Source organism: Hippoglossus stenolepis, chromosome 22 (genome assembly GCF_022539355.2).
Source record: "Hippoglossus stenolepis isolate QCI-W04-F060 chromosome 22, HSTE1.2, whole genome shotgun sequence".
Taxonomy (NCBI): Eukaryota; Metazoa; Chordata; class Actinopteri; order Pleuronectiformes; family Pleuronectidae; genus Hippoglossus; species Hippoglossus stenolepis.
In genome coordinates, this window is record NC_061504.1 from 7054327 (window position 1) to 7078502 (window position 24176).

General features: G+C 40.7%; 1 protein-coding gene across 6 annotated transcripts in view; it reads left to right on the forward strand.

Annotated features, from left to right (window-relative positions):
* The window catches only part of gramd4a (GRAM domain containing 4a), a 44933-nt gene extending 20796 nt beyond the window's left edge, over window positions 1-24137 (forward strand). For 2 of the 6 annotated variants that reach the window (XM_035147254.2, XM_035147259.2), the window contains 17 exons: window positions 6607-6727; window positions 8349-8410; window positions 9894-10032; window positions 10509-10534; window positions 10866-10957; window positions 11728-11819; window positions 12312-12360; window positions 12442-12513; window positions 12613-12656; window positions 12775-12884; window positions 14594-14748; window positions 15489-15506; window positions 16922-17066; window positions 17294-17387; window positions 17783-17873; window positions 18337-18405; window positions 19390-24137. In XM_035147254.2, coding sequence (XP_035003145.1) covers window positions 6607-6727; window positions 8349-8410; window positions 9894-10032; window positions 10509-10534; window positions 10866-10957; window positions 11728-11819; window positions 12312-12360; window positions 12442-12513; window positions 12613-12656; window positions 12775-12884; window positions 14594-14748; window positions 15489-15506; window positions 16922-17066; window positions 17294-17387; window positions 17783-17873; window positions 18337-18405; window positions 19390-19500 — 1490 coding nt within the window. In that variant the 3' untranslated portion in view covers window positions 19501-24137. Of the gene's footprint in view, window positions 1-1580; window positions 2768-6606; window positions 6728-8348; window positions 8411-9893; window positions 10033-10508; window positions 10535-10865; window positions 10958-11727; window positions 11820-12311; window positions 12361-12441; window positions 12514-12612; window positions 12657-12774; window positions 12885-14593; window positions 14749-15488; window positions 15507-16921; window positions 17067-17293; window positions 17388-17782; window positions 17874-18336; window positions 18406-19389 lie in introns of those variants that run through there. The other 4 variants (XM_035147258.2, XM_035147255.2, XM_035147257.2 and 1 more) reach the window with 4 other exon arrangements.
* Window positions 24138-24176: the final 39 nt, after the last annotated feature.

A 24176-nucleotide genomic window follows, 5' to 3' on the forward strand; every position in this document is an offset into this window, starting at 1 on the left:
TGATTGAGTATTCTGTGGGACACTGCCTCATTACTCATACTTGTACTCTGGTGGTGATGATGATTCATTCTCCCTCTAAATAGGCAGCTCCAGTACATGCTGCATGTTAATGAAGACATCATGCTCAGTGCTAAAGAGACGTCTGTCATTGGTGAGCTCTGCTCCCCAGGAAATTAAGTCCATGAGGCAGAATGGTTTCCTGACAGAAGCAGAGGTTTCTGTAATTAGATTATTGAGATTGTTGAATAGAACCAAAATTCATGTAAGCTCCATATTGATGTAGATATTTAATTTGACATTAGTTTCTCTCGATGTGCTGTAGTTCATGTCGCAGTTTTTGCAGGTTATTTTTGTTGTACTCTCATAAGTTAAGACGCGGCAGCAGTGTTAAGTCATCATTTGCTGCAGCAGAGCATGTGGGATTGCAACAGGTGGTCATGTGGGTAGAGAGACTAAATTCCTGAGTAAAAAACTCTCAAACTGTGTTTTGAACAGGCAGCATGCCCAGAAATTGATGTACTGTACGTTCTGTCTGTGTTTTTAAGCAAGACATAGAAGTTTCACTGGACTAAAGCAGGGAAGTTTCTCACATCAGTTGCCTGAATTTACTGGCAAAACCCGTGGAAATGTCTTTTGTTTTGTTTATCTTGCGGTTTCCGTGACACCGCTTGGTTCCCAGTGCTTGGCGGAGACTGCGCTGCCTTGACCAGATAACTATGACGTAATGAAATCTATGATGTGATTACTGTTCTCCAAACAAGCAGATGCTCTGCTCCCTGCTGACACAACATTGGATTATGGAACTTGTTGATCTGGATTATTAATGGCATGTTTATTTCACTTTCCCTAGTAAATATTTGAGCATGAACACAACAAAGACCGCAACAAAAGAGAGCGAGAGGAGGCAGACGTATTGTTAGTTCCCTCTCACACACACACACAGCCTGTCAAGGAGTCTGGCTCTGCTCCATGTGAACAATAGGTCAGTGAAGACACCAAGGCACAAGACAAGTGTGAAGTTTGAGATTTAGCCATAAAGTCAGGATAATGTTGGAAAAGTGAAATCCAGGTCACTCACAGATAACAAGGCCAGAGTGGAAGGAGGCCACTGAGAGGACAGAGGATTCAAAAGACACAGGACAAAAGGAAGACAAAGTACAGGACTTAACTTGTTCATGTCTGATGAGAAACTGCATAATAACTTCACAGTGAAAAATTGGAAATAAAAGTGTCAAAGCATATTAGTCCACAACCAATTTAAATAATTGCCTTATATTATGATTAGTATTAATTAACTTTTATATGGACACCAATATTCTGATATTAAACTTATTAAGACAAGCAGATGCTTGACGACTCATGCCCTGTGTTCGAGTGTAAACAAGTTGTAGGACTTAATGTTTACATGAGTTGTAATTGCACTTCATGTAAACAGGAATATGAATGGAATATTCTAATGGCAGCTGATGTAAACATCATAATAAAAATAACGTCTAATTCAGAGTAGGGTCATTAGTCCGAATATTGCTGTCCATGTAAACATGGTCACTGGCAATCCCCTAAAAAGATTAAACTAATTTTATGGTTGTGACACATGCAGAATGAGAATAAAAAGGTTCCATTTCTAAGGCAAAGGTCAAATTGAAAGAGCATGATGTCTCAGTATTGACAACACAAATTATGTTTCGGTGTAGATTAGTGGGTCGATTAAGTCTTTCCTCTAATTCGCAAATACAGTTTAGGCTTTCCTCAAACCCTCCACTTTCCAGTGCTGGCTTCATATTGTTTTCTAAACTTCATTATCTGCTCCTTTTCTTTTTAATGGTTAGTGTCTTCAATGGTGTATTGACATTTGCTGATTGGCTGTGACAAACACTGTGGTGAGTGGTAACAATGTGAAGCCGACGTGAAGCGGCTTATTCTTTCTCTCTCTCTCCCTCTCTCTGACTGCCACCCCCACTCACCCCCATGTGCCCCCACCTTCCTTTAATGAAAGGAGCTATTGTCTCTGGCCTGGATTGAAAAACCCTCACAGTACTTTTCCTTTGAGCTCTTTAAAACTTTGCCTGTTCAGATGAAAAGCGATTTGCTTGCGTACGTACAGTAACTCATGCATGCTCACGCTGCTGCACACAAATGTGAACACGCACAAACTAGAACACAATAGACGCATACCTCCTGCTCACACATGCAGTGCGGAGAGCAGTCACATACACCCGTACTGACACATGAACACGCATGATGCGCGTGTCAGACGGCTCCTTGTGTGCACAGAAATCTCAGATTCCAGGCCCTCTTATCCGCTGGCCACCCAGCAAAGCCCCACCTCTTCCTACCTCCTCTGCCCTCCTATTTCTTCACATTCACACAGGCTCCGGTCACTGACCGCTCTGTGTGTAGAGGCCTGTCAAAATATTGACAGAGTAGCCTGTCCTTGATCTGTGCTTTGTCTCTGGATGGGACAAGTAAACATGGAGCATAAACCTAAACTTTGATGAGCTTTGAGGAGTATTGAGGTCATAAGGAAGCAGACGGTGCAATACAAGCTGGGTCAGCCCTGGAGATCCTGCAGCCCTGGCTCGATTTCAAGAGAGGACCAAGGCAGCCACTCTGCCGACCCGATCTTATTCAAGCTTCCCAGGGACAGGTCGACTGCAGAGACGAATGGATTTATGGAAAATGGAGGATTTAACCGTTGACAGCTTCGAGCTGCTTTACAGCGGAGCCGTCGATAAGATTAAAAGCCATAAAAGTAACCTCAACCTCAGTAAGTTTCATCAGCTTCAGCATCAGGAATTCATCGTAAACTTGTAAACTTGAATAAGGTAACTTATTAGGTAACACTGCACTGTTTCAAACTACTACTACAAACTAACTATCTTGAATTAATCACTCAAATAAACCTCATGTCAGCAGGTACCGTAGACTTCAGTTTTTCGTTTGATCAAAGTCCATAGCAATTTGATAACATCGTCTTTACTGGAAAGACATTATCAATTTCAACAAGTGGTTAACCTTAACTCATCTGTCAAAATGAAAACAGAAACTCAACCTCACTTTATGATAGCTCTATTTCCTCAGTTTTAACCTGGGTTGTGTGTAATCCAACATGCCCACAGTTTTATTTTCCACAATATTTGGGGACGAATGCAAAAACATTGTATAATTCAGCTGATACAATTTTAAGTAGCATCAAAGAAGCTATCAATCTTTTTTTAATTACCACTTTATCACTGCAACATCAGTTGGAGTCTGTGTTAATGTGAATGATTGTGCTTTACGTTTGCATAAGCAGTTTTAAATATACCTCTGTTTTATCTCTCTGTATTTGATCATTGGTAAGCAAATATCTAGAAGTGTGATCTCATAGATTACATTGAAGGGGACAGTAGATATAGTATTTGCATTGTATATCTGAAAGATGGAAACGGGTCAGATATGGTGACTTGATCACCACTTGTCAGACTAACTGTAAAATCAGGTGTTGCAATATTTACACGGTTTATCCAACCTTTTCTCACCCTATCAGCACCATTTGTGTTTACATTTTATGGAGTGGAGAATTGCATTCTGAGAAAAAATATTCCTAGTGTAGGTCTAGTCTACATGGAAAAATGAAATTTAAGGTCTGTTGCATTTCCCAGATCTGTGGGAAATTTGAGCAACCGGAGCTAAATTTAATAGCTGTGGGCTTAGTACGTGCACATGTACATGTTTTCACTTTGCAAATTACAGCCATTTATCCCTGTTTTAAATCCAATATCCAACACAATAAAGTGTGTAAAAAAAAAATAAAGAGCTCTGTACTTTCTGAACACACTGTATATAGAAGATAGATTAATTTTAGAAGCAGAGCGGGCATGTTGACAGAATTATTAATAGTCTATCTGATGTAGAGGGCCTCTGTGAAACAGAAAAATTATTGTACTCTCTCTGTTTGTCACACATAGCATATTTGTGCTATGCTGTATCACACAGACAGAGCTCCACACCTAATACAATGTTATGGGTGCTTGGAATGAGGAGTCTCTTTTTCTGGTGTTAGGAAGGATATAAGCTATATGTCTCAATTCAGCAGCTGCATCCTTCGGAGGACACGCTCTACGCAACCGACGCTGCCCACATAAACCACGTTGGTCTCCAGCTTTTCCTGCCGTTACAGCCGTGGCCTAGCAACAAAGCTACGGATTTAAATGTTCTTCGGTTGATTAAAAATGTTGAAAACATGTTTCTTTAACATGTTTGTACACCCATCGGTTGAGTACTGACATTTAAAAATATGTTGTTTTTGCCGCCATTACCTCTTTGAAAAACAGTTAGTCACTGAAGCGCAATAAATCATGGGATATGTTGGGCCGGGAAGGGTCTACCTGGTGGAGCCTTCGTTGCTCGGGGCTGGAAGGACACATTTGGAGGAGCCTTCGTTTTGGGACAGCCTAGTCGCACCTCTGTGATGTAATCGGTCTACGAATACAGTCGACAAAGGATGCAGCTCCTGATTTGGGACACAGCTATATTTAGTGTGGAAGGAAGGAAGGAAGGAACTGGGAAGAGGCTGGAGAGAAAAGCCAAAGGAGTTGTAGAGGACGTAGTTGAAGTAGTCTTCAATGACTTAGGGCATTTTCAAACCTTGTTTGGTCTGGACTTTTGGACTTTAAGTTTATCCTGAACCAAAATAACAGGTGTGGAAGGTGCCTCAGAGCAAAGTCCAGACCAAGAGACCAAAATCTGGTCCGAATAAAACCACGGTTCAGTTCATTTGCAATGTGAAAACACTTTTTTGAATAGTTAAGACTTTCAGACTAATGCAGGATGTTGACACAATTAAACAATAGAGGAAGAAAAAGAAGCAAAAGTGGCTTTAAGAATAGGTTGCAAAATTAACCTTAGACAATACAATGAGAGTCGAGGACATTCATTTGGTGCATTCGAGCTAGTGTGGAGTACTGCACCTGAAGTAGTGATACCATCAAATTCCAGTGGCAGCGAAATGAACCAATTGATTCATTTTCTCCATTAAATGGAAAGATAACTACCTGCTGAACTGACAACACACCAGCATCAGAGGCACAAGGGTCAACAAACCAATCAATGTCAAGTATACTTAGATGCAGCCCACTTAGGTGAAGACAAGGACGTACGTATTTAATAGAAAATTCTTAAATGCACCCCCTGAATTACAATGTGAAACCAAAACTAACCAGACAAAATGTAAACAGTGTAACGCAAACATGAAGCCTGTTTCGGACTTACAGGTGTCAAGTGATGTTGCTGTTAATCCTTGCATTGTAAACTTCTGATCTAGTTTTATCTACACCACCCATGGTGCACTGCTGCTGCCGTTACCCATTTGACTAAAAGGTTTACCGTTGGCCTTGGATCTCCTGGCACAGGGTAGCCAGCGCTAAGCTGCTTAGCCCACAGCAACCTTTGGCCAACCTCTGGCTTTCTGTGTCTCCTGCGTACACACAGGCGCGCACACGCACACTCGTTCTTGTTTTCGAACATTAATACTGCACCTTACACTCTTTGTTATGTTGTCATATTACACAGAGGAAAAACCCACGTGATTTTTGTCTTAATGCCCCAATGCACACGGTTTTCAAAGGACAGATCAAGCTGCTTTTGCAAACTACAAAAGAAGAACGTACTTATCAGGTACACTGATACTGGTACAGTATATGTCCCCTCTCGGTTGGAACACCCTGTGATGTGGCTGAAGCTGCAGGAGGTGCTGGCAATGAATGTTTCATTAGCATTAATGGGGAGCGACACAAGACGAGAGTGAGGTATTAGATTAGGTGACGAGAAAGAAAGAAAGAGAATTTGCCAGCAAAGTTCTTGTAATACGAATCCCCTACTGTGTGTGTGTGAGATGTAATGATATCAGGGAAAGAGAGCGGGAGGACAAGGTGATATGTATTTTCATTAGCAGGGGATGCACAATCTTTGGTTTTGTGTGTGTTGTCTTTTAGGTGGGAGAGATATTGATGTCATAGTGTTACGATGCTTAATGTTCTTATAAATCCTCAGTATGACGTTTTTAAATTAAGAAATTATGTCAAATCAAAAGGTTTGGCTTTAAGTATTTTATATACACTCCTCTCTGTTCTTGTTTTTATGCCTACGGTTATAATCACCTAAATAAACTATATTCTACATGTTCGCCCACTTTTATTGCCTCCCCCTCCTCCAATATTCATGTGTCCCTTTAGTCAGGGACAATAGACTGAGAGGAAACGCTGCTGATGTTGCTTTCAAAGCCCTGATACCTGATACCACTTAATGCTCGGAGCTGATTGACGAGGAGGGAGAGTGGGGGACAGGTGAAGGTGGGAAGGATGGATGGAGGGAGAGATGGAAAGAGAGACACACATAAGTTGAGGCAGATTTTTTAGATCTCCTCTACTACTAGAGTTTGATTTTATTTGCTATTATGTTGTGATGTTTAGGAACATTTTAAGTTGTCTTACCCCCCCAAAAAATGTAAATGATTGCTGAAATGCTGGACTGCTTTCATGACCATGTGCAAACTTGTGTGGAGCCTCTTTCAGTTGTATTGTTTTCCTCTCAAACTTATGTTTTTGTCGTGTTTCTTTTCCCCAGAGGAGGAGCTGAGGAAGCTGCGGGAAGAGACAAATGTGGACTCCCTGCGACAGGAGCTGGACAAGGAGCGAACCAAGAGGATAGACCTGGAGCAGAAGATGAATGAGGTGCTCAAGTCCAGGTATAACAGGAAGACTGAGACACACAGAGCTAAGTGCAATGACGTGGGCGATGGGAGATGAGGTTCAAATGTGTGAAGTGGGAAGTAATAACAAGGGAAAGACAGGAAATGATGACATTGCACTTCATAACATTTCATCTCAGCTGGGTTTATAATGGGTCAAGTGCATATGTGCGCGTGTGTGCCTGTGGGTGTGTGGGTGTGTGTTAGTCCCAGTGCTGCCCAAGGTTTCTGTTTATAAATAGACGCCTCACCAGCTTGGTAGGCATGGAATTCCACAAGGAGGTGTTTGTGCGCGTGTGTTTCAAGTGAGATGATTGATAGAGTGAAAAAAAAAACAAGAAACGAGTCACGCGCTGCTGTGTGTCTCCAAATGCGCACTGTGACACTGTAGCTATGCTGGTGTCAGGCAAAACCTGTGTTTCCTGACACCAGCCAAGCCAACCTTAAACCCAGGGTGCACATCAACTGTGTATGTGGGTGTGTGTGGGGGTGTGTGTGAGGGATCAGATGATGCCTCCGTGGCTGCCAATGGGGAAATTCCACTGGTGCTCCTGAAGTGATTACTAGCAGAGAGAAACCGCCTCAAGAATGTCAAACACTTCAGGATTTTGTTAAAGGGGAACTAATTTATGACAACCTCAGTTTTCCTAATTTAGTCCTGTGTCAGGAGAGATGCAAAGTTAACTGACACTTAACGTTACTTCTCTCACTAATATCCAAGCAGACTTTATAAAAGGCAGAAGAGTTGCTTTGTGAACATATTTATCAGACATGGGATTCACCAGGAAGACTATTACTTCAATATCATAAGTAACTTGTGGCTTGTCTTAGGAGAATAATGAAGTAATTCACAGTAAAACATTGTGATAAGTCATAGAAAACAAGAAATACATTTACCTCTGCCAAGAAGAATATGTTTTCACCCCTGTCTGTTTGTTTGTAAGCAATATTATGCAAAACACTACTGGATAGATTACCATGACATTTGGTGGAAGGATGAGGTATGTGTTAGGAAAGAACCCATTCATTTTTGTTACAGATCCAGATCAGTTTTTTTTGTTGTTGTTTACTTACTTGGGAAGATTGGCATTTTTCAACATTTTCACCATTTTCCCAGGGAATAGTTCATGGATCTTGATGAAAAGTAATCAGGCTCTTTAGGGGGACTGATATCTATGAGTGTGTGGAATTTGGTGCAGCTTGATTGACTCGACGGGGACTGTTGGGCCTTAGAGGAGATATGAGTTCTACTGAGTACCACTCACACAGGCTGAAAATAAGTTAGGGGTTACAGGTCACAGTTGAAAAGAGTCTCTGATACAATACAACCTCCTTACTGCATGTGAGAGAAATACTAAAGGACCACCCGACATCTTGGTGTCGACGCTTTCTTTTACTCTTTGTTATGATTGTTCTAAAAAATATTAACTTCACAAAGGTAGGGGACTGAAATGGCGTCTCCTCATCCTCTATGTCTCTCTAACTCTTTTGACCGTTGTTGATATGTCCAGTCCAGAAACTCGTGAACTTCCTGAGACGTGTCTGGTGGGACTGCAGCTCTTGACTATAGAGAAGTGAGACCATGACTTGACAAAAATTCTCTCTCCCTCCCCCCCAGACTGGAGGACTCTCCACCACAGCCTCCCCGGAAACAGCAGTCGCCCTCCAACAATGGAACAGGTAAGGCCCTCAAGAAAAAAAAGTGGGAGGGGTGAGTGAGAGGAAATGAGTAGGGAAGGAAGACGTGTGGATGTAAATAAAGAGGTGTGTGTGTGCATTCGTGTAAAGGAGCTGGGGAAGTAGGATGTGTGTGGAGGAGTGCCTAACAGGAACATAGTGTGTCGGAAGTGTTCTTGGTTATTCTAGGGCGCATAACAGTGTGTAGCGGCACATCATGACAAACACATACTTCCAGGGTGATTTCTAGCATGTACTAAGTGTTAACAAGAACAAGCACACAACTGGATCTGCTTTAAAACCAATTACTGTTATCACTATAGATCAGCTCTGCCATTGTCAGTGTCATAAGAGGGAGTGGGTGTGTGGTCAGTCTATTTTTGGCAGAATAACAACTTTTGCCGTGGTTTGACCTCCAGTGACCTTGTGATTCCTATGTGTGTTTTTTCAGCAATGGAAAGGGAGGGAGAGACGGGGGCTAATTTTGGAAAATGGGTTATGATTGTAGATCACTTTATCTGGGGCAGACATGCCTGAGCTCTAACTAGTGTGTGTGGCTATCAGTGTTTTTTTGGAATGGATTAAGAGAGTGTGTGTGTGTGTGTGTGTGTGTGTGGAGGGGGGGGGGCTTATTGGTGTGGATTAGAGGACAGAGAGAAAGTGAGTATCATGTGTTGGATAAAGGAGACAGGCGAGATGACATAATTCGTACAAAAGTGACACTGGACTGAGCCCAGGCTGATTTTTATTTTTGTTTTTTCACTCAGTCACCTGTGGTCACTGCTCAGTACAACCTGTCAGTACGTGCAGTGCTTCCCAACTTCTACCGTCTGACAAGGGACCAACCAACGCAAATGTTAATGTTACAAATGTGTTTGAATTGATTTTAAACTGGATGCCATTTATATTATTTATATAACACTGGGTATACTAAGCTCACCCCACTTAGTTACTGTTGCTATGCCAGTCAGGCCTTTTGTTCTTGCATGGCACAGACGTTCACAGGAATGATCCTGGCAGATTAACCTTAGAAATTCATAGTAGTATTTGAAATAATGTGTCATGATTTCATACAGAGGTAAACAAAAGCAAGCTTCTGATCTGAACAACCAGATTTTATCAGCTCATGCGTTCTAGTACAAAATGTGTTTGTTGGTTGAAACCTGTCCCTCTTACTATTAAAAGGTTTCCCATTGGTTAAAAAAACGAATGGTCTAATTAAGAACATGATGGTGCTTTGTGATGTTACTGTGTCTAATGTAATTCACCATATGAAATAAACTGAGTATCTGCAGGTCTTGAAGTCTTAATACCTCTTTAAGTCTTAAGTAAGACTTTTATATTATATGTATCGGATCTGGGGCTGTGATTTGATTTTGCATCACAGGATGTTGTTCCTTCAGTATTTATTATTATTTACATTGCTATACTTTTTTTGTGGAGTTTCAGACATCAACAAAAAACTTACATTGACTTCAATCATTAGCAGAGAAACAGCAGAAGGAGGTGTGGAGCTCACGGCTGCAGAAGTGGCTGCACGAGCGCTTCGGGGTTTACATCGAAGACTTCCGCTTCCAGCCGGAGGAGAGCACCGTGGAGACAGAGGAACCACTAAGTGCAAAAAGGTGAGTGAAGGGCTTCTTCAGTGTAGTACATGAAGTTCTGTTCTGAGTTGTAGCATCTGTGCTTGTTCTAGGAGACGTGGAGACAGAGTGCAGCTCAAACAGTCGTCATCTCAGTCGTTCATTTCTCACCTTGCACTTTGGATAATAATTTATCAAAACCATATAAAGTTGTGCGTACCTTTTTTTTAAAAAAAAGTGCTAACTGCTCCAGTTGCAGTCTGTTGATTGCTCCATATGATTATTTCAGTTCAGCTTTTATAACACAGGACGAGAGAACATGAAATTACAGGCTCCTTTCTCTGTTCATTCTTTCCTCTTCTATTAAAGATGAATCTGTCATGCCAGCCTCATGAAGGCCAAATTGTCACCACCTCCTCTCACACTGAAAGCAGCTCTCTCTTTGTGTGCACGTTTGTTTGAACACAAGCAGCCACTTGTGTGTGTTCTGACTTGCATGTTTTGTGTTCTCCATGCAGGTTGACAGAGAATATGAGGCGACTCAGTGAGTACTGCGAAAAAACACATACACAGAAAACTATAAAAACAACCACTTTGCCTTCATTATCAATATGTTTTGAGTAGATGTTTGGAATTTATGTATCAACAACTCAAATGTACTTCTGCAGGAACTAACCTCATGACTAACATGAAGTCAAATTTAGGCTTCCAAAGCTGATAATTCAGAGTAAAAATGTCCTTCACATCGAAAAACAGTCTCATTTTAGGAAATACTCAAATATGTGATGCATTTTAATGCTTTGAAATCAATACTAATGTAACAGAATGTTTTTATGACATAAATCCAACTAAAGATTCCTCTATCCTTGTTTCAGAGCGAGGAGCCAGACCTGTCACCAACTTCTTAAGGAACCTCTCTGCCTTATCCAATTGGCACTCTGTCTACACCTCAGCTATTGCCTTCATTGTGAGTCTCACAGATTTAACAAAATGTATTATTGTTGTTTTTGTTATCCTTTTGTGATGCACTTAGGGTTCTATTTCGAAAAGTGCTATACTATATAGCAATAATAATACAACTTTATTTGTAATAATTTATGACACGTCACTGTAAAGTTAATTTCTGTTTGAACTTTATACTTTTGTATTTGACACAACATGTCATTTAATTTACAAAAAAGGGAGATCTATAAATGTATCCAAAGCCAACAACCCCAAATTAAATGTCTGTGAAGGGAAATAAATGGTAGAATGTTTTTGCTCAACCAAACACCTTCGCAGGTCCAATCAGAAAGTTCAACCCACTTATTGTGGCCATACATAGGAAGGCTTTCTTTAAAATCTTGCTCTTGTGTTCACATTTGACTTAAAGCATCTTAGGTTGCCCCAAATCGAATGCTTGTGTAAGAGTGAGCCTCCCACATCGTCATTACAGACCATCTCTAGATTCTCCCTGTCAAACCACCCACTTTTCTTAAGCAGAAGTCTGTCAAATACAGCTAGTACCTGTTGGCTGTTGAGAAAAATATACTTAAATGATGTAAGAGTGAGAGCTCAAGAAATACTTGTTATAAAAGTTTAACTTGAAGCCTCTACAACAATACAGAAAGTACAATAAGTTCAGCCAACAATGACACATCATTGTTCGCTAAAATAATTCTAATGATGAATCTCCCATGGTCAATGCACCAAATGAGAAACTGCTGTATACTGAGCTGGACTTCCTTGTGTCTGCAGATCTATATGAATGCTGCATGGCATGGTTGGGCCATTCCCATGCTCCTCTTCCTGGCTATCCTGCGCTTGTCCTTAAATTACCTCATCGCCAGGTAAGAACATTTCTCATCTATTCAAGTGGCAGCTCTAGTAGAGAAAGTTTTTATTATATGGTTACCACACTGCTGTTAGAAGGTTTACTGTACATTTTGTCTAATAATACTCTATTTAACTTAATAACGGAGGCTACAGCTGGGTTACAGATGCTCTCTGTGGACACACAGTGAATGTGGGTATAATGAAAGATTTTTAAGACCTGCTCACACGCTTGTATTTATGATCATAATAATGCACCACAGAAGACCAATGGATTTTAAAACAAGCTAAACACCAGGCTTCACTCACAGCTGCTAACACACAAATAGAATTCAATCATTTAAAGTCTTTTTTTTCCGGGATTATTATGAAATGAAGGCAATTAATCAAACTGGTGTTTTTAAAGCTGTTGAAAACACTAACTTCAGAGATCGAAGTTTGGTGGCCTAGTTTTATCCATACAGAACACCGTAAATCTACAGCACTCACATTTTCTCCCAATTTTCCAGAGGTTGGAGGATCCAGTGGAGCATAGTGCCTGAGGTGTTTGAACCCATGGTAAGACAACAGCTTCCTGTCTGTCAGAAACAAAAATCTGTCCAGCAGCAGAGGTCAACATGTCTTTCGTCATTTCTGCAGGAGCCTCCAAAGGAAGACTTGACAGTGTCTGAAAAGTTCCAGCTTGTACTTGACGTTGCACAAAAAGCACAGGTACAACCCGCATCAGGATTCCTGTCGGATTAGAGAAGACAGCGATAATGAAACATGTATTGGTTCACAGTTCACACAGTGATTCAACTCTCTTTGCAGAACCTTTTTGGTAAGATGGCAGATGTTTTGGAGAAGATAAAGAAGTAAGTTTGAAAAAGTTATCTGCATTGCAAGCAGTGTTAATAAATGACTCAAATATTGATTTATATTGTGCTTCTCTTCTCCTTCGTGTGTGTGTGATCTGGTGCATTTGCCCGTCAGCCTGTTCATGTGGGTGCAGCCGGAGAGCACCAGGAAACTTTACATCTGCCTGTGGATGGCTTTCATCACCTCCTGCGTCCTGCCATACAAACTGATGGGCTTCATGATTGGTGAGAGAAAGTAGTTCCTAATAATTCAGAACCCTTTCGCTTTCTTACATTTTGTTCTGCTTCAGCTTTATGCTGAAATCATTGCCACTCTGTACACCAGTATCTATTGAGTGTAGAGTGATGAGGAAAACATGTATTTAAAAGATTTTAGCATCAAGCTGAAGAATAACTAAATGCCTGAATACTTTCTGAATGCTCTTTACATGCGCGCACACACACACAAAGCTTCTTTATCATGTCACATACTGTATGTTTACTGCATTTGGCTCTGAATGAATGCGAATGCTTTTTCTCAATTCAATGCACACAAACAAATACATTCATACAGCACTTATGTAACAGTCCTCCCTGTGCGGGGCAGCTGCAGGCTGTCGGTATTTCTCTCTGATTATTATAGTTTTCAGCTATTTCTTCTAAGCAACAGGTCTCCGACATGCTTCGGGTTCATATTTTTTTTATAGGTGTTTACGGTAAAAATTATAGTTGACACGCTGAGGGTTTTTTTTGTGAGCTAAACAGAGTTGTCACCCTTAGCTTGAGCCCTAAATATACTCGACTAGCCTGCTTTCATACCTCTCAACCGCCAGCCACTTTTGAGACTTGTTAAGTTTTACATAAACCTTTGTAAAAGAAAGAATTACCTTTTGAGAAACAGTCAGAAACAGGTGATGATGCTAAGATACACAACTGATGATGTGTCACTAACATCCACTGGTGATCACTAAGATCTGCTGGTGGTTGGCAACTTATCATCAAAGTAATGCGGAGAACCTTCAAACGTACAAGGGATATTTACAATCTTAAATTGATTGACCAATCAGAGCTTAGTAGGTGGACTTAAGAACAGGGTCATCCATTCCATACATTGTTAACTAGCTATATTGAATACAAATAGATCAGTAAAATGAGGACGAAGGGTGGATGAGATCGATGCAGCTGTCCAAGTATTTGTACAATGTCAGTGTATGGAAACTCATTTGTCATTGATCAATGGACGCTAATGGAGGCAGCTGCAGCGTAAATGTTCGTTAAAAATGACATCCGTGCGCCAGATGGATGCAAAATGACAGAAAAACACCGACATGACGTTTCAATCAACAAATTGACTGACGTGAGTACAGTGTCGAGGCTGAATGAATGCAATTAAACAAAATGGCAGTTCAGTCTGATAATCAGGCAACTGTTGGTGACTACATTCAACGTATTCGCTGTCTGCTAATTATCAATGTTCACTGTTGGGCTTTTCAAGTTACTTTAAAGAGCTGACTCCATTCGTACATTCAGTGGCATTGTCTCCCTGTTCTGTTGAAATATGAACAGTAGGATTCAAGGCTTTTATTATTAAAACTGCTCCTTTGTCCTAAACTCTTGTTGTATGAATAAAGCCAGTAAAAACTTATGCTCTCCTCGATATGTCTGATAAAAATACTGAAATGTGCAAGATATTGAAAAGGAAATTATCTAAAAGAATTTTAACCATGGAATTAAATGATTCAGAAGACGACAAAAAAAGCTTCACCTTGAATGGCACTGAGGTTTGAAATGAACTGGAAAATGTAAAGTCTACGATTATTTGAGGACTCTGAAAGGAGGACGTGACTTATCTTTTTACCAGCATCGCTATACAAGATTTAGTTGATCACCTCTGTTTCCATAGCAACGTTTTTTTCCATCCTTTCCCCAATTTTTTTCTGTTTTCCTCTCCCCAGGCTTGTATGCCGGCATCAAGTTCTTCATCATAGACTTCCTTTTTAAGAGCTGTCCGAAGCTGCGGGACAAGTACGACACGCCTCACATCGTGTGGAACAGCCTCCCCACCGACCCCCAGCTAAAAGAGAGGACCAACGCCACTGTGTCACGGCGGGTAAGAGGGCGAAAACTCAAACTCATCTTTATCACCTCCCTCACAGGGCTTTGTTTTTCTGATCTCTCTCTCTCTCTCTCTCTCTCTCTCTCTCTCTCTCTCTCTGACACACACACACGGTCTGAATCCTGTCTAAGATAATATATGATCAAAATGCATGGGGGATTATTTCTGCTCCCCTTCAGCTTTAGTTTTCTGTGTCGCTAACCTAAAAACGAGAAGTGTCAACAGTTTCGTATCTTTAGAGGGTTTGCATTTGTGTCACAGAACTTTCAGCAACTACTATTCTGAGGCCAATTGGAGATTTAACAGCAGCTCTGTGAACACAATAGCCCAAAATCTCTGAATTTGGCTCATGTCTACATACGTCAATGAGGCAGTTAAGCCAAGAAGCTTATTTTAATAAAGTGTTAAAAATGCACTAAATGTGCATATTTTCATTTGACACAAGATAGATGTGAAAATGATATGTCATGCTTGAGTGGCAGAATATTATATGAGCTGATCTTTTAGCTGCTGTTTCAACCCACCACTGACCAGAAGGGATAGAAGTGGTCAGTAAAGTATGGAACCAATATGAGTCCTGCCAATAAGACACTAAATTGCACCCTCTTATTGGCTGTGGTCTTTATGTGTGGACACCACTCAGTGTCTGCATCTGTCAGTTTGAGTGTACGAGCATTTGTGAGTGTTTGCTGTGGCTTCAGTCACAGGTTTACTCTGTCGTTTCTCTCTCTCAGCTCTCTGGCATTGAGAAGGTAGGGACTCTGGTGTGTGTTCAGTGCCTGGGTGTGCTGCCAGCTCACCTCTAAGCGCGTGTGTGGACGTATGCTTGTGTGTGCGTGGGAGATGCCTGACACCTTGGTACTGGGCGTCAGTGATCGTAAACAGAATGGATCAAAATCTCAGAATAGCCTGTAACCTATAATTTAATAAAATATTTTAAATTTCAACTTCTCATAAAAATCCCAGTGGTCTATTTGTGTATATATATATATATAAACGTTTCTATGATAACTGACATTTTTGATCCATTGACATAGATGCTCGGTGGGAAATAGCAGTGTGTTTACTGAGTAGTTTACATGCACGTAGAATAGCTCCTTGTCCGCTGTAATTTCATATTGGCTCATTTAGTCCCTACTGTTCTCCACTGTTTGTAGTTATGTAATTACCCTTTAATGCAATTGCATTTTGAGCTGAAATGTCAATTGATTACCTGCAACCTTTTTGTCATAATGTAAACACTTGTCTTAACAAGATTGTTATTCCAACGTCAGCACATTAAGCAGGATATTTTTAGTAGAACTTTGTGTACATACACCTTCATATGTAAATTTAAAGCAACACTATGGAACTTTTTACTTTTCATTCCTACTCTTTACTCATAACATCTGTTCTTGCTCTATGTAACGTTGGGTGGGTGGGTGTCAGGGGTATCCCCTGTGAGAAGGGTTTAACTGATTAAACTTCCAGAATCAGACCCGGCAAGTTTCCGAGTAATGCTGAACTGTAGATCATTTAAAAAGACTTGAAAAACCAGCGTTTGTCTCTAATATTCAGCGAGGAAACTTTTAAAATATTAGAGCAATTCTAAACAGAGTTTGGTGTTGACATACACTAACTCTCCTGGTTCAGGAAGCCGGGGATCATGGGTAACATTCAGCGTTCAGGTGTTTCTGTTCAGTGAGTGGGACTACGCAGTCAACAGAATTAATGACCATGTGTGACTGCAGAGGGCGCTGTTGCTCAGTAAAAGTTGCTTAGTGTTGCTTTAATTTTCACGTATTTTACACGATTTCTTTACAGATAATGTTTGTGTGATGAATGAATGATGGCCTCACTCTGTGCTTTGCATGTCACACCTGCTGCAAACAATGCACATGCAGAGAAGCACATGATGCGGCAGCACAGGCTGAGCTGTTTGAAGCGTGGCCACTTGTCCTAACAGAACTGGAAACATGCAGTCCCATTGAACTTAAAGCGATACTTGATTCTAAATATTTCTCCCTCTTCTTCCCTTTCCGTCACATTGTCTTTCTTCTCCTCCTCCGTGGCCATTTTTCTCTCACTCCCCATCATCCTGTGTGTCCCCCCCCCCCGCTTCGTTCTCTGTCACCCCTCCCTCCTTTCCCGCCTTCCCTCTCTTTTGTGTGTCATTCTCTCTCTCCAGGTCCAGCCGATAGTCTCTCGCAGCAGCCTCGCCACGGTCCCATGTGGGGTGAGCAGAGAGGAGGAGACTGGTCGCTCCCACAGCACCAAGAAGGGAGCCTTTCATGAGATTTTCAGCCTGTCAGAGTTAGAGCGCCCTCTGGCCGGTAAGAGACCTTACTGCAGAATTTAAAAAACCAACAAAAAAACCATGCATCTGTTTTCTTAAGCATGTTACATGAACGATTTGAGACTGAGAATGAACAAGAGAAAAATAGAAGTTCTCAAAATGGTTTGAAACTAGATTGTTTACTTTATAGGTTAGTACCAGGATTTTTCAACCACTTGTAGTACAAACAAAGTTCTGAATTTTCTCTATTCTGTGTGTTCTCAGTGTGTGAGAACGGCTGGAGGTGTTGCCTGATAAACCGCGACAGGAAGATGCCTACAGACTACATCAGGAACGGAGTGCTTTACGTCACAGAAAAGTAAGTGGGGCATTATCTCTCATGAGAGTCTCTTTTATCGTCTTATGTCTTGACTGCTGCAGAGAAAAAGAAGTCACTTCAAAGGAGGGAGCAGAGACGAGGAATCACTTGAGCGAGGGCTGTGGTATTACGTTCTGAACAAAGAGATGCACCACATCCTCTCTCTCTCTCCCTCCCTGTGTGCATGTGTCAATCGTTCAGTTAACAGTGTATCAAGTAGGACGGGCCTCCTCCTGAGAATATGTCTGATCTTTAAATCTCTTCACCTCTTTGGATGTTGAACTGACAAGAAGTCCATTAAGGTTGTTCTCTGTTTGGCTGCCCTGCTTGTTTTTTTTTTTTCTCAAAGCGCCCCTTTCAACTTGTCACTCACTCCATCCCTCTCTCCCTAACAGTTACCTGTGCTTTGAGAGCTCCAGCTCCAGATCCAGCGCCTCTAAAAAGAACAAAGTTATTAAGCTGGTGGACATCACGGACATACAAAAGGTAATCACTCTTAATTATATTTAATTACTAATTAAAAAAGCCAATTGAATGTTTCAGCTAAGTTAACTTTTGCAAATGCAGTTAAACATATAAGGATCACAAGTATCATGGAAATGATAATAAAGAATTTGAATAATAAATAAGTACTTGTACTGAAACATGCATTAATTGGTTAATTATTATTAAATTTGTATAATTTCTTTATATAATTCCCCATTTTATTAGACAATAAAATATCAAATGATTACTTGCTTTGTAATGTTGATTGATTTTTATTGTACTTATTAATTAGCTAAATCCATAACAGTAGATTTCATTGCATCCTTTAACTGTTAATATTGATCATAGATCATTTGTGTATTTGATCAATTTCCAGCATGAAGTTATTTACCTGCTGAGTGATTTATTGTGAGAGTCTGTGCTGTTAAATACTCATCTTTGTGTTTTTTTAACTTAATCTCAGTACAAAGTGCTGTCGGTCCTGCCAGGAAGTGGAATGGGAATCTCCATAGCAACTCCCTCCACCCAGAAGGTACTATACCGTTTTCTTTCCCATTTTATTGTGGATTCATTTGATTTATACATATATTAAATATACTGTGTGAGACTTTGCTTATTGGACTGACTTGGGATATTGCAGACAACACGTATATTATAATATATATTGTTTGTTAGTATAGAGTACAATATATGTATAAATAATTACTATTATTATTAGTAGTAGTAGCAGCAGCAGCATTACTATTAGTGCAACGTATTTCATTGTACATTGTACTGAACTTTGCTCATTCTATATTATATATCTTACTAGGATGACTCATATTGCTGTACTGTTTATAATGTTATATCACAACTTTCACCTTACTGTGTACAAGATCATATCCGATTCCCTGCTGCCATTGTGTAACAGCTTTGTACCACTCGTTCAAGTGGATGTACTGCACTACAGTCATTTTTGACTGTAGTGCAATTATATAGTCCTGTTTTTACGCTCTTAGTATATATTCTGTACTCGGGTTGCTGTAATAACCCGTTGGGCTCAATAAAGGATTATCTTATTTAACTTTTATGCAACTATCAAAACCATAGATTCTTCAAAACATTGAAATATAGTTGCTGAAATGTTTTTCACCATTTTTTTCATTCAATAATTGACCGGCCACAGATAAGATCATCGAGCTGAGAGAAAGGTTGTAGTGTTGATAGATGGAATAAATATTTTATACAATTAAATAGTAGATGAGAAGCCAGTGTGTAGATAAGATCTAACACAGCATGTTTACATGTGTTTGATCAGGTCTTCAGTTATCTAGGCTGGATAACTGCACATTAGCATCTCCTAGTGGAAACATGAGGTCAGTGTAGAAATCCTGCAGACTTCAGAAATGTGACTCCATGATCAGTTAATTCAGTTTACACGTATTCTTTTTTAAATTTTATTTTATGATGGCCTTCTTGATTTGCTCATGTAAGCTGTAGATATGTTTTAATGACTCAGCATCTCTATTTCCTCCAGCCGTTGGTGTTTGGTGCCATGATCCACAGAGACGAGGCTTTCGAGGCCATCTTCACACAGTACATGAAGATCATGACCACCACCAAACCACCAGCCAGTGCAGAGCTCTAGACAGACTCCATCCCTGCAGCGCGTCTCTGCACTGGGGCTTCAGTCTGAGGCAGAGAGCCTCCTGAGTTTGTACTGGGATGGCAGATACTTTCCAACACCACACTCCTCTGCTCTGCGAAAGCCTGCTCCTTTTGTGACGGGCACCAGCTTCCTCATTGGTGGCCATCAGCCGGCTTTGATAGGCGGCTTCTCTGTCCAGGCCACGTCTGAGGGGATATGGGGGTGTCGTCTGGATTTGGACATACTTTGTGGGTGTGTGGGACAATGGAACAAATTTTCCAGGGAGAGGGGCTAAAGTGTGATTTTTATCAATCAGCAGATGGCTGGTGAGGGGGCTGGTTCTCCTCTCCCAACTGACTGACCAACTGGTGACTGGTGTCTGACTTACCTGTGTGTGTGCACGTGTGTGTGTGTGTATTTTGGGGGTGGGTTAATGTCACTGTGGTTCGCTATAGTAGGAAGATTTCAAAAAGTGCTCCACCTGGCTGTAAAAATCATAAAACTAGAAATAGTAGAGTCCACACCTCTGCCAAGGCCCTGCAGTCCCCTTTAAATTCAATCAAGCAGCTCCAAATTACACACACTCATAGATGTCAGTCCCCTTAATATGCCTGATATTTTTCACCCAGATCAATGAATTATTTTATGGTTATTAAATGCAAAATTGATTGGGTCCTTCCACCAAGTTTTGTGGAAATGCATCATGTAGTTTTTACATAATCGTGCTGACATACGAAAACATAACTTGGCAGATGTGACAAATAATAGAAACTTAAACTGCCAGATTTTATATATCTGTAAGTTTAGCCTGATAAATCAGTGTAAAAACGGCTTATAGTCAAGTGATGAAATATTTTGACGTTAAACTGGATGATTGGTGCCTCTTGGAATGGCTCAACAAAACTGAAAGAGTGCACAAGTGTGAGTGGACAGTGATTTTGTCTGTGTGTGTGTTTAAATGTATATTAGCTGTGAGAGTGTCAGATCACCGTTTGACTGACACAGAGCCTTTCTGTTAGTTTACACTGCTGCTGTCTAACTCCTGGATTCCCCCTCTGCTTTTTAGACACGTGTCGGCAGCTTCAGAACACGTTAGTCACCCAACGAACAGAAAACACGCGCTGCATTCAGTATCCGCTTCTGTGTTTTGTAAGTGTGCATATGTGAAACGTACAGTGAGGTTTTTTTTTCTCAACAAATGCCTTTATTTTAGAATTTTTTTTTTTGTTTTCTTCGTAACAAACAGCCTTTGGGATGAGCAGCTGTTGGTCCTGGAGATGAGAGCACAACACTGACTGCCATTTAGAGGCACAGTGGAGAACACAGCCTCCCATGTCTAAGCTTCTGTTTTCAAGGCACAATCTGTACACGTATTCCAAGATTTTCTTTTTCCCCCCTCAATAGTATTCTACCTGCACTTTATTAGACCATCACCTTGAATTTCTGACACCTGTTGCATTGAATATACTTCAAATCCAATGTCAGTGTTTGCAGATAGTTTCAAAGCTGCCATATAGTTGTTTTTGTACGGGAGTCGGCGCAGGTCGGGGCAGCTCAAAGCGCCGTCTGAGCACTCTGTATTAACGCAGGATTGATGTCGACCACAGCGAGGATGTTTCTCTGAGTCAGACGACCTTCAAACCCCGAGCCGTAAAAGAAGAAGGTACTTTACCTTGAGAACAAAATACTGGCAGATTACTGTCGCGTCACGGCCCCTTCACACATTAAAGTGTTGAGGTATCTCAGCCCCTCAAATATAAACCCAAGCCTCATCCGAAACAAGTGCAGAAATATCTGTTAAAGTCAACTTCTTCTTATTGGCTGTTCCCACTTAAAGTAAATGCCAGCTGGTGAGGCTGTTCGAGGTTAGATGAGCTGTTTTCAAAAAATCCCAAACCAGGATTATGAGCTACAAAGACATGCCTAATTGTTTCTTTCATTCGTTCTCGTTTCTGCTTATGTGTAACGCCACAGTGAGTCGAGACTGTCATCTGGGTGCTCTTCCACTTTGTTCCAGATCCTCTAAACCTATCGGCTTTGTATGAAGTATACGGATAAATGTCTAGACTGAATATTTCACCGTCACTTTATTTTAAGACACCGTTCGCGAGCATAAAGCCGGTCTTTGCGATTGCGGAACGGTGCGATATGTAGAAGTATAATGCCAAACTACATCGGACACTTGACTGTGTTTTGTGAGACGAGTTGTAACACTGGAGGTCTTGATTAATCTTCAGATTTTATGATGAGAGACGGTGGGGTGGCTGCTCCGCCCTCCCATCACTTATTCACTAAAAGCCCAGCAGCACAGGCTTTAGTTTCCTTGTAAATCTTACAAAACACGGTTCAAAGGGAGACCTTGACTTTTATTTTCATTCACTGAACACGTCCTTCTAGTTTAACAATCCTTAATCACGTCTGTGTCACCCTTTCTCAAGAACACCAGATTATTTTCAGCTCTCTGCCCTTTAGTACTGCCCTTGGTCCAAAATGTCAAGGTTTCTCTTGAAGTCTGTTCAAATCCTCATGTCATCATTATTAATTATAGTCAACGGGACTGGATATGAAGTTGCCAGAGCTGCAACGGACCAGTTCAAACCACTTTATTCGAGTTTCTCATGGGTATTTAGCCTGTTATTTAATAGGCTGCCTTTCCACACATGGATGTGTATTTTTTTTGTTTAGGAATAAAATTGAATCCATGAACGGTGGAAAACCCGAGCAGATGAAATCAGTGAATGCTGTCTCACTGTGTGATTGGACGGCTCGTCGTAGTCTTAAAGCTTTTTACCTGAAGCCTTTTGTGATCTGCTAACTCTGAAAACCAGCTCTCCGGGCTTCGCTGACCCCGACGAGGCTGCGCTCGGGTAAAGCACAGAATGTATCACGTCTTTTTTTTTTCTTTTTCTTTTTCTTTTGCCAAATCTTAAAATTTCTGTCTGCCATATTCTGCCTACGCTCATGTTTACAGATGCTTGTAAATATTATTTTGTTTGTTTTTAAGAAGCCAGTTTGAATTCCCTTGACTCTGGAGTTATGAAGACTGGACGGCTACACTGTTGTTGAACTAATGTCTCATTGGCTCCGCACCACTTGACTATCTCTGCTCAACCGACAGGAAACTCGAACCATAGCGACAGGAGCAGTATTTAAAAGCGCATACAGCATGTAAACTGTCATATCCAACATCACGGTACTTGGTTACGTTGCAGTGTAACACCAGATTCACAGGGTTCACACAGAGCAGAGATGGTCATGATGGACTGAAACGGCAACATTAGTGTTTTTGACGTTAAGTTTGTTCATTGTGACTTGATGCACCTTTTTGAAGATTATAGAGAAAGACGAATAGAGCGACAGCTTGATACCTATTGTTTTTAAAAGGAACTAGAATGTGTGCACTCTACTGTAATGTGCACTAGAAGTGTCCTGCAGTGGCTTAAAGAAACCGTTTTAGTAATTTTGGAAAATTGGATCACTTTGCTTTCTTGCCAGGAATTTGATGATGTTGCTACTGTCACGTCTGCACAAATAAATATGAAGCTAATGACACGGGATGAACTCTGGAGTCGCCACTTTGAAATCGTTTTCCTACAATGGGCAAGTGTGTGGTTTTACATTCTGGCAAAATCAACTAGTGTGTGCGTTCCCGAAGATTTGTAATTACAAATTGGTTTAACCTGTCATTATGTCTGTGGTTGAAAATCCTCTCGTGTGCAGCAGCTCTCCATGTGTGCCTGTCATAGGAGGTGTGCATGAGTTCCAACAACAAAGTTTGTTAGGGGTTCATAAAACACTGTTTCCATTTGTTGACTTCTCCTCCATTGTAGATTTTATTACCTTTGGGCAGAGCTAGACTTATTGTGTCTGACTGTTTTCAGACACTGTGTTGAGCTAAGCTGACCAACTGCTGTTACTAGCTTCATAAATAACCCTGCAAGAAATGCTCCTTCTCCAAAATGTTGCAATATTCCTTTAATGCCATGAATGGCCAGATACATAACGACTGCCACACTGTGTGTATCGCTACTGGTGAACGATGGAGAAAGGTTTGAGGATGTTACTGCCGTCATATTCAAGGAGGGACTGGCTCAAAAACAGTGGTGTTGTCTTTTCAAGGTCCCCTCCATTGAAGCTGGTGTCCTCGCTGTTGTATTAAATATGTAGTTCCTCTAACTGTGTGTAAATGTTAGGTAAGGGTTTTCCAAAAAGCATTTCAACATACAAACACTGAGTGGACAAAGTGCTCACGTCTCATTCTAAAATGAACAAATTAACTGTGTGCACCTGACATTATGAGGTGAATGTAAAAGCTCGAAACGAATCCAAACTCAAGGATTCAGTCCTTTTTTTCTTTTTTCTGGATGGACACAGAGCTCATGATATTTGGTACAGGCAGTGAATTTCCAATTAAAGTGTTACTGGGAATCATTACAATGAGTAAATCATTTCTCATTTGTGACGGTCACTGTAAGGCCTTTTTTCTTTTTTTTCTTTTCGTCAAAGAGGAATTTGTATACAGATTATTGAAATGTACAGTGAAGAAAAGGAAAACCACTGAGTTTTTAAAAGACATGTCTATTGTAAAGGATAATGTGATGTACATTTTTTAATTTAAGTAAATGAATTTAAGCTATTTTCTCTTTGTCTGTTCCACTTAATTTCTTTCCCCATTT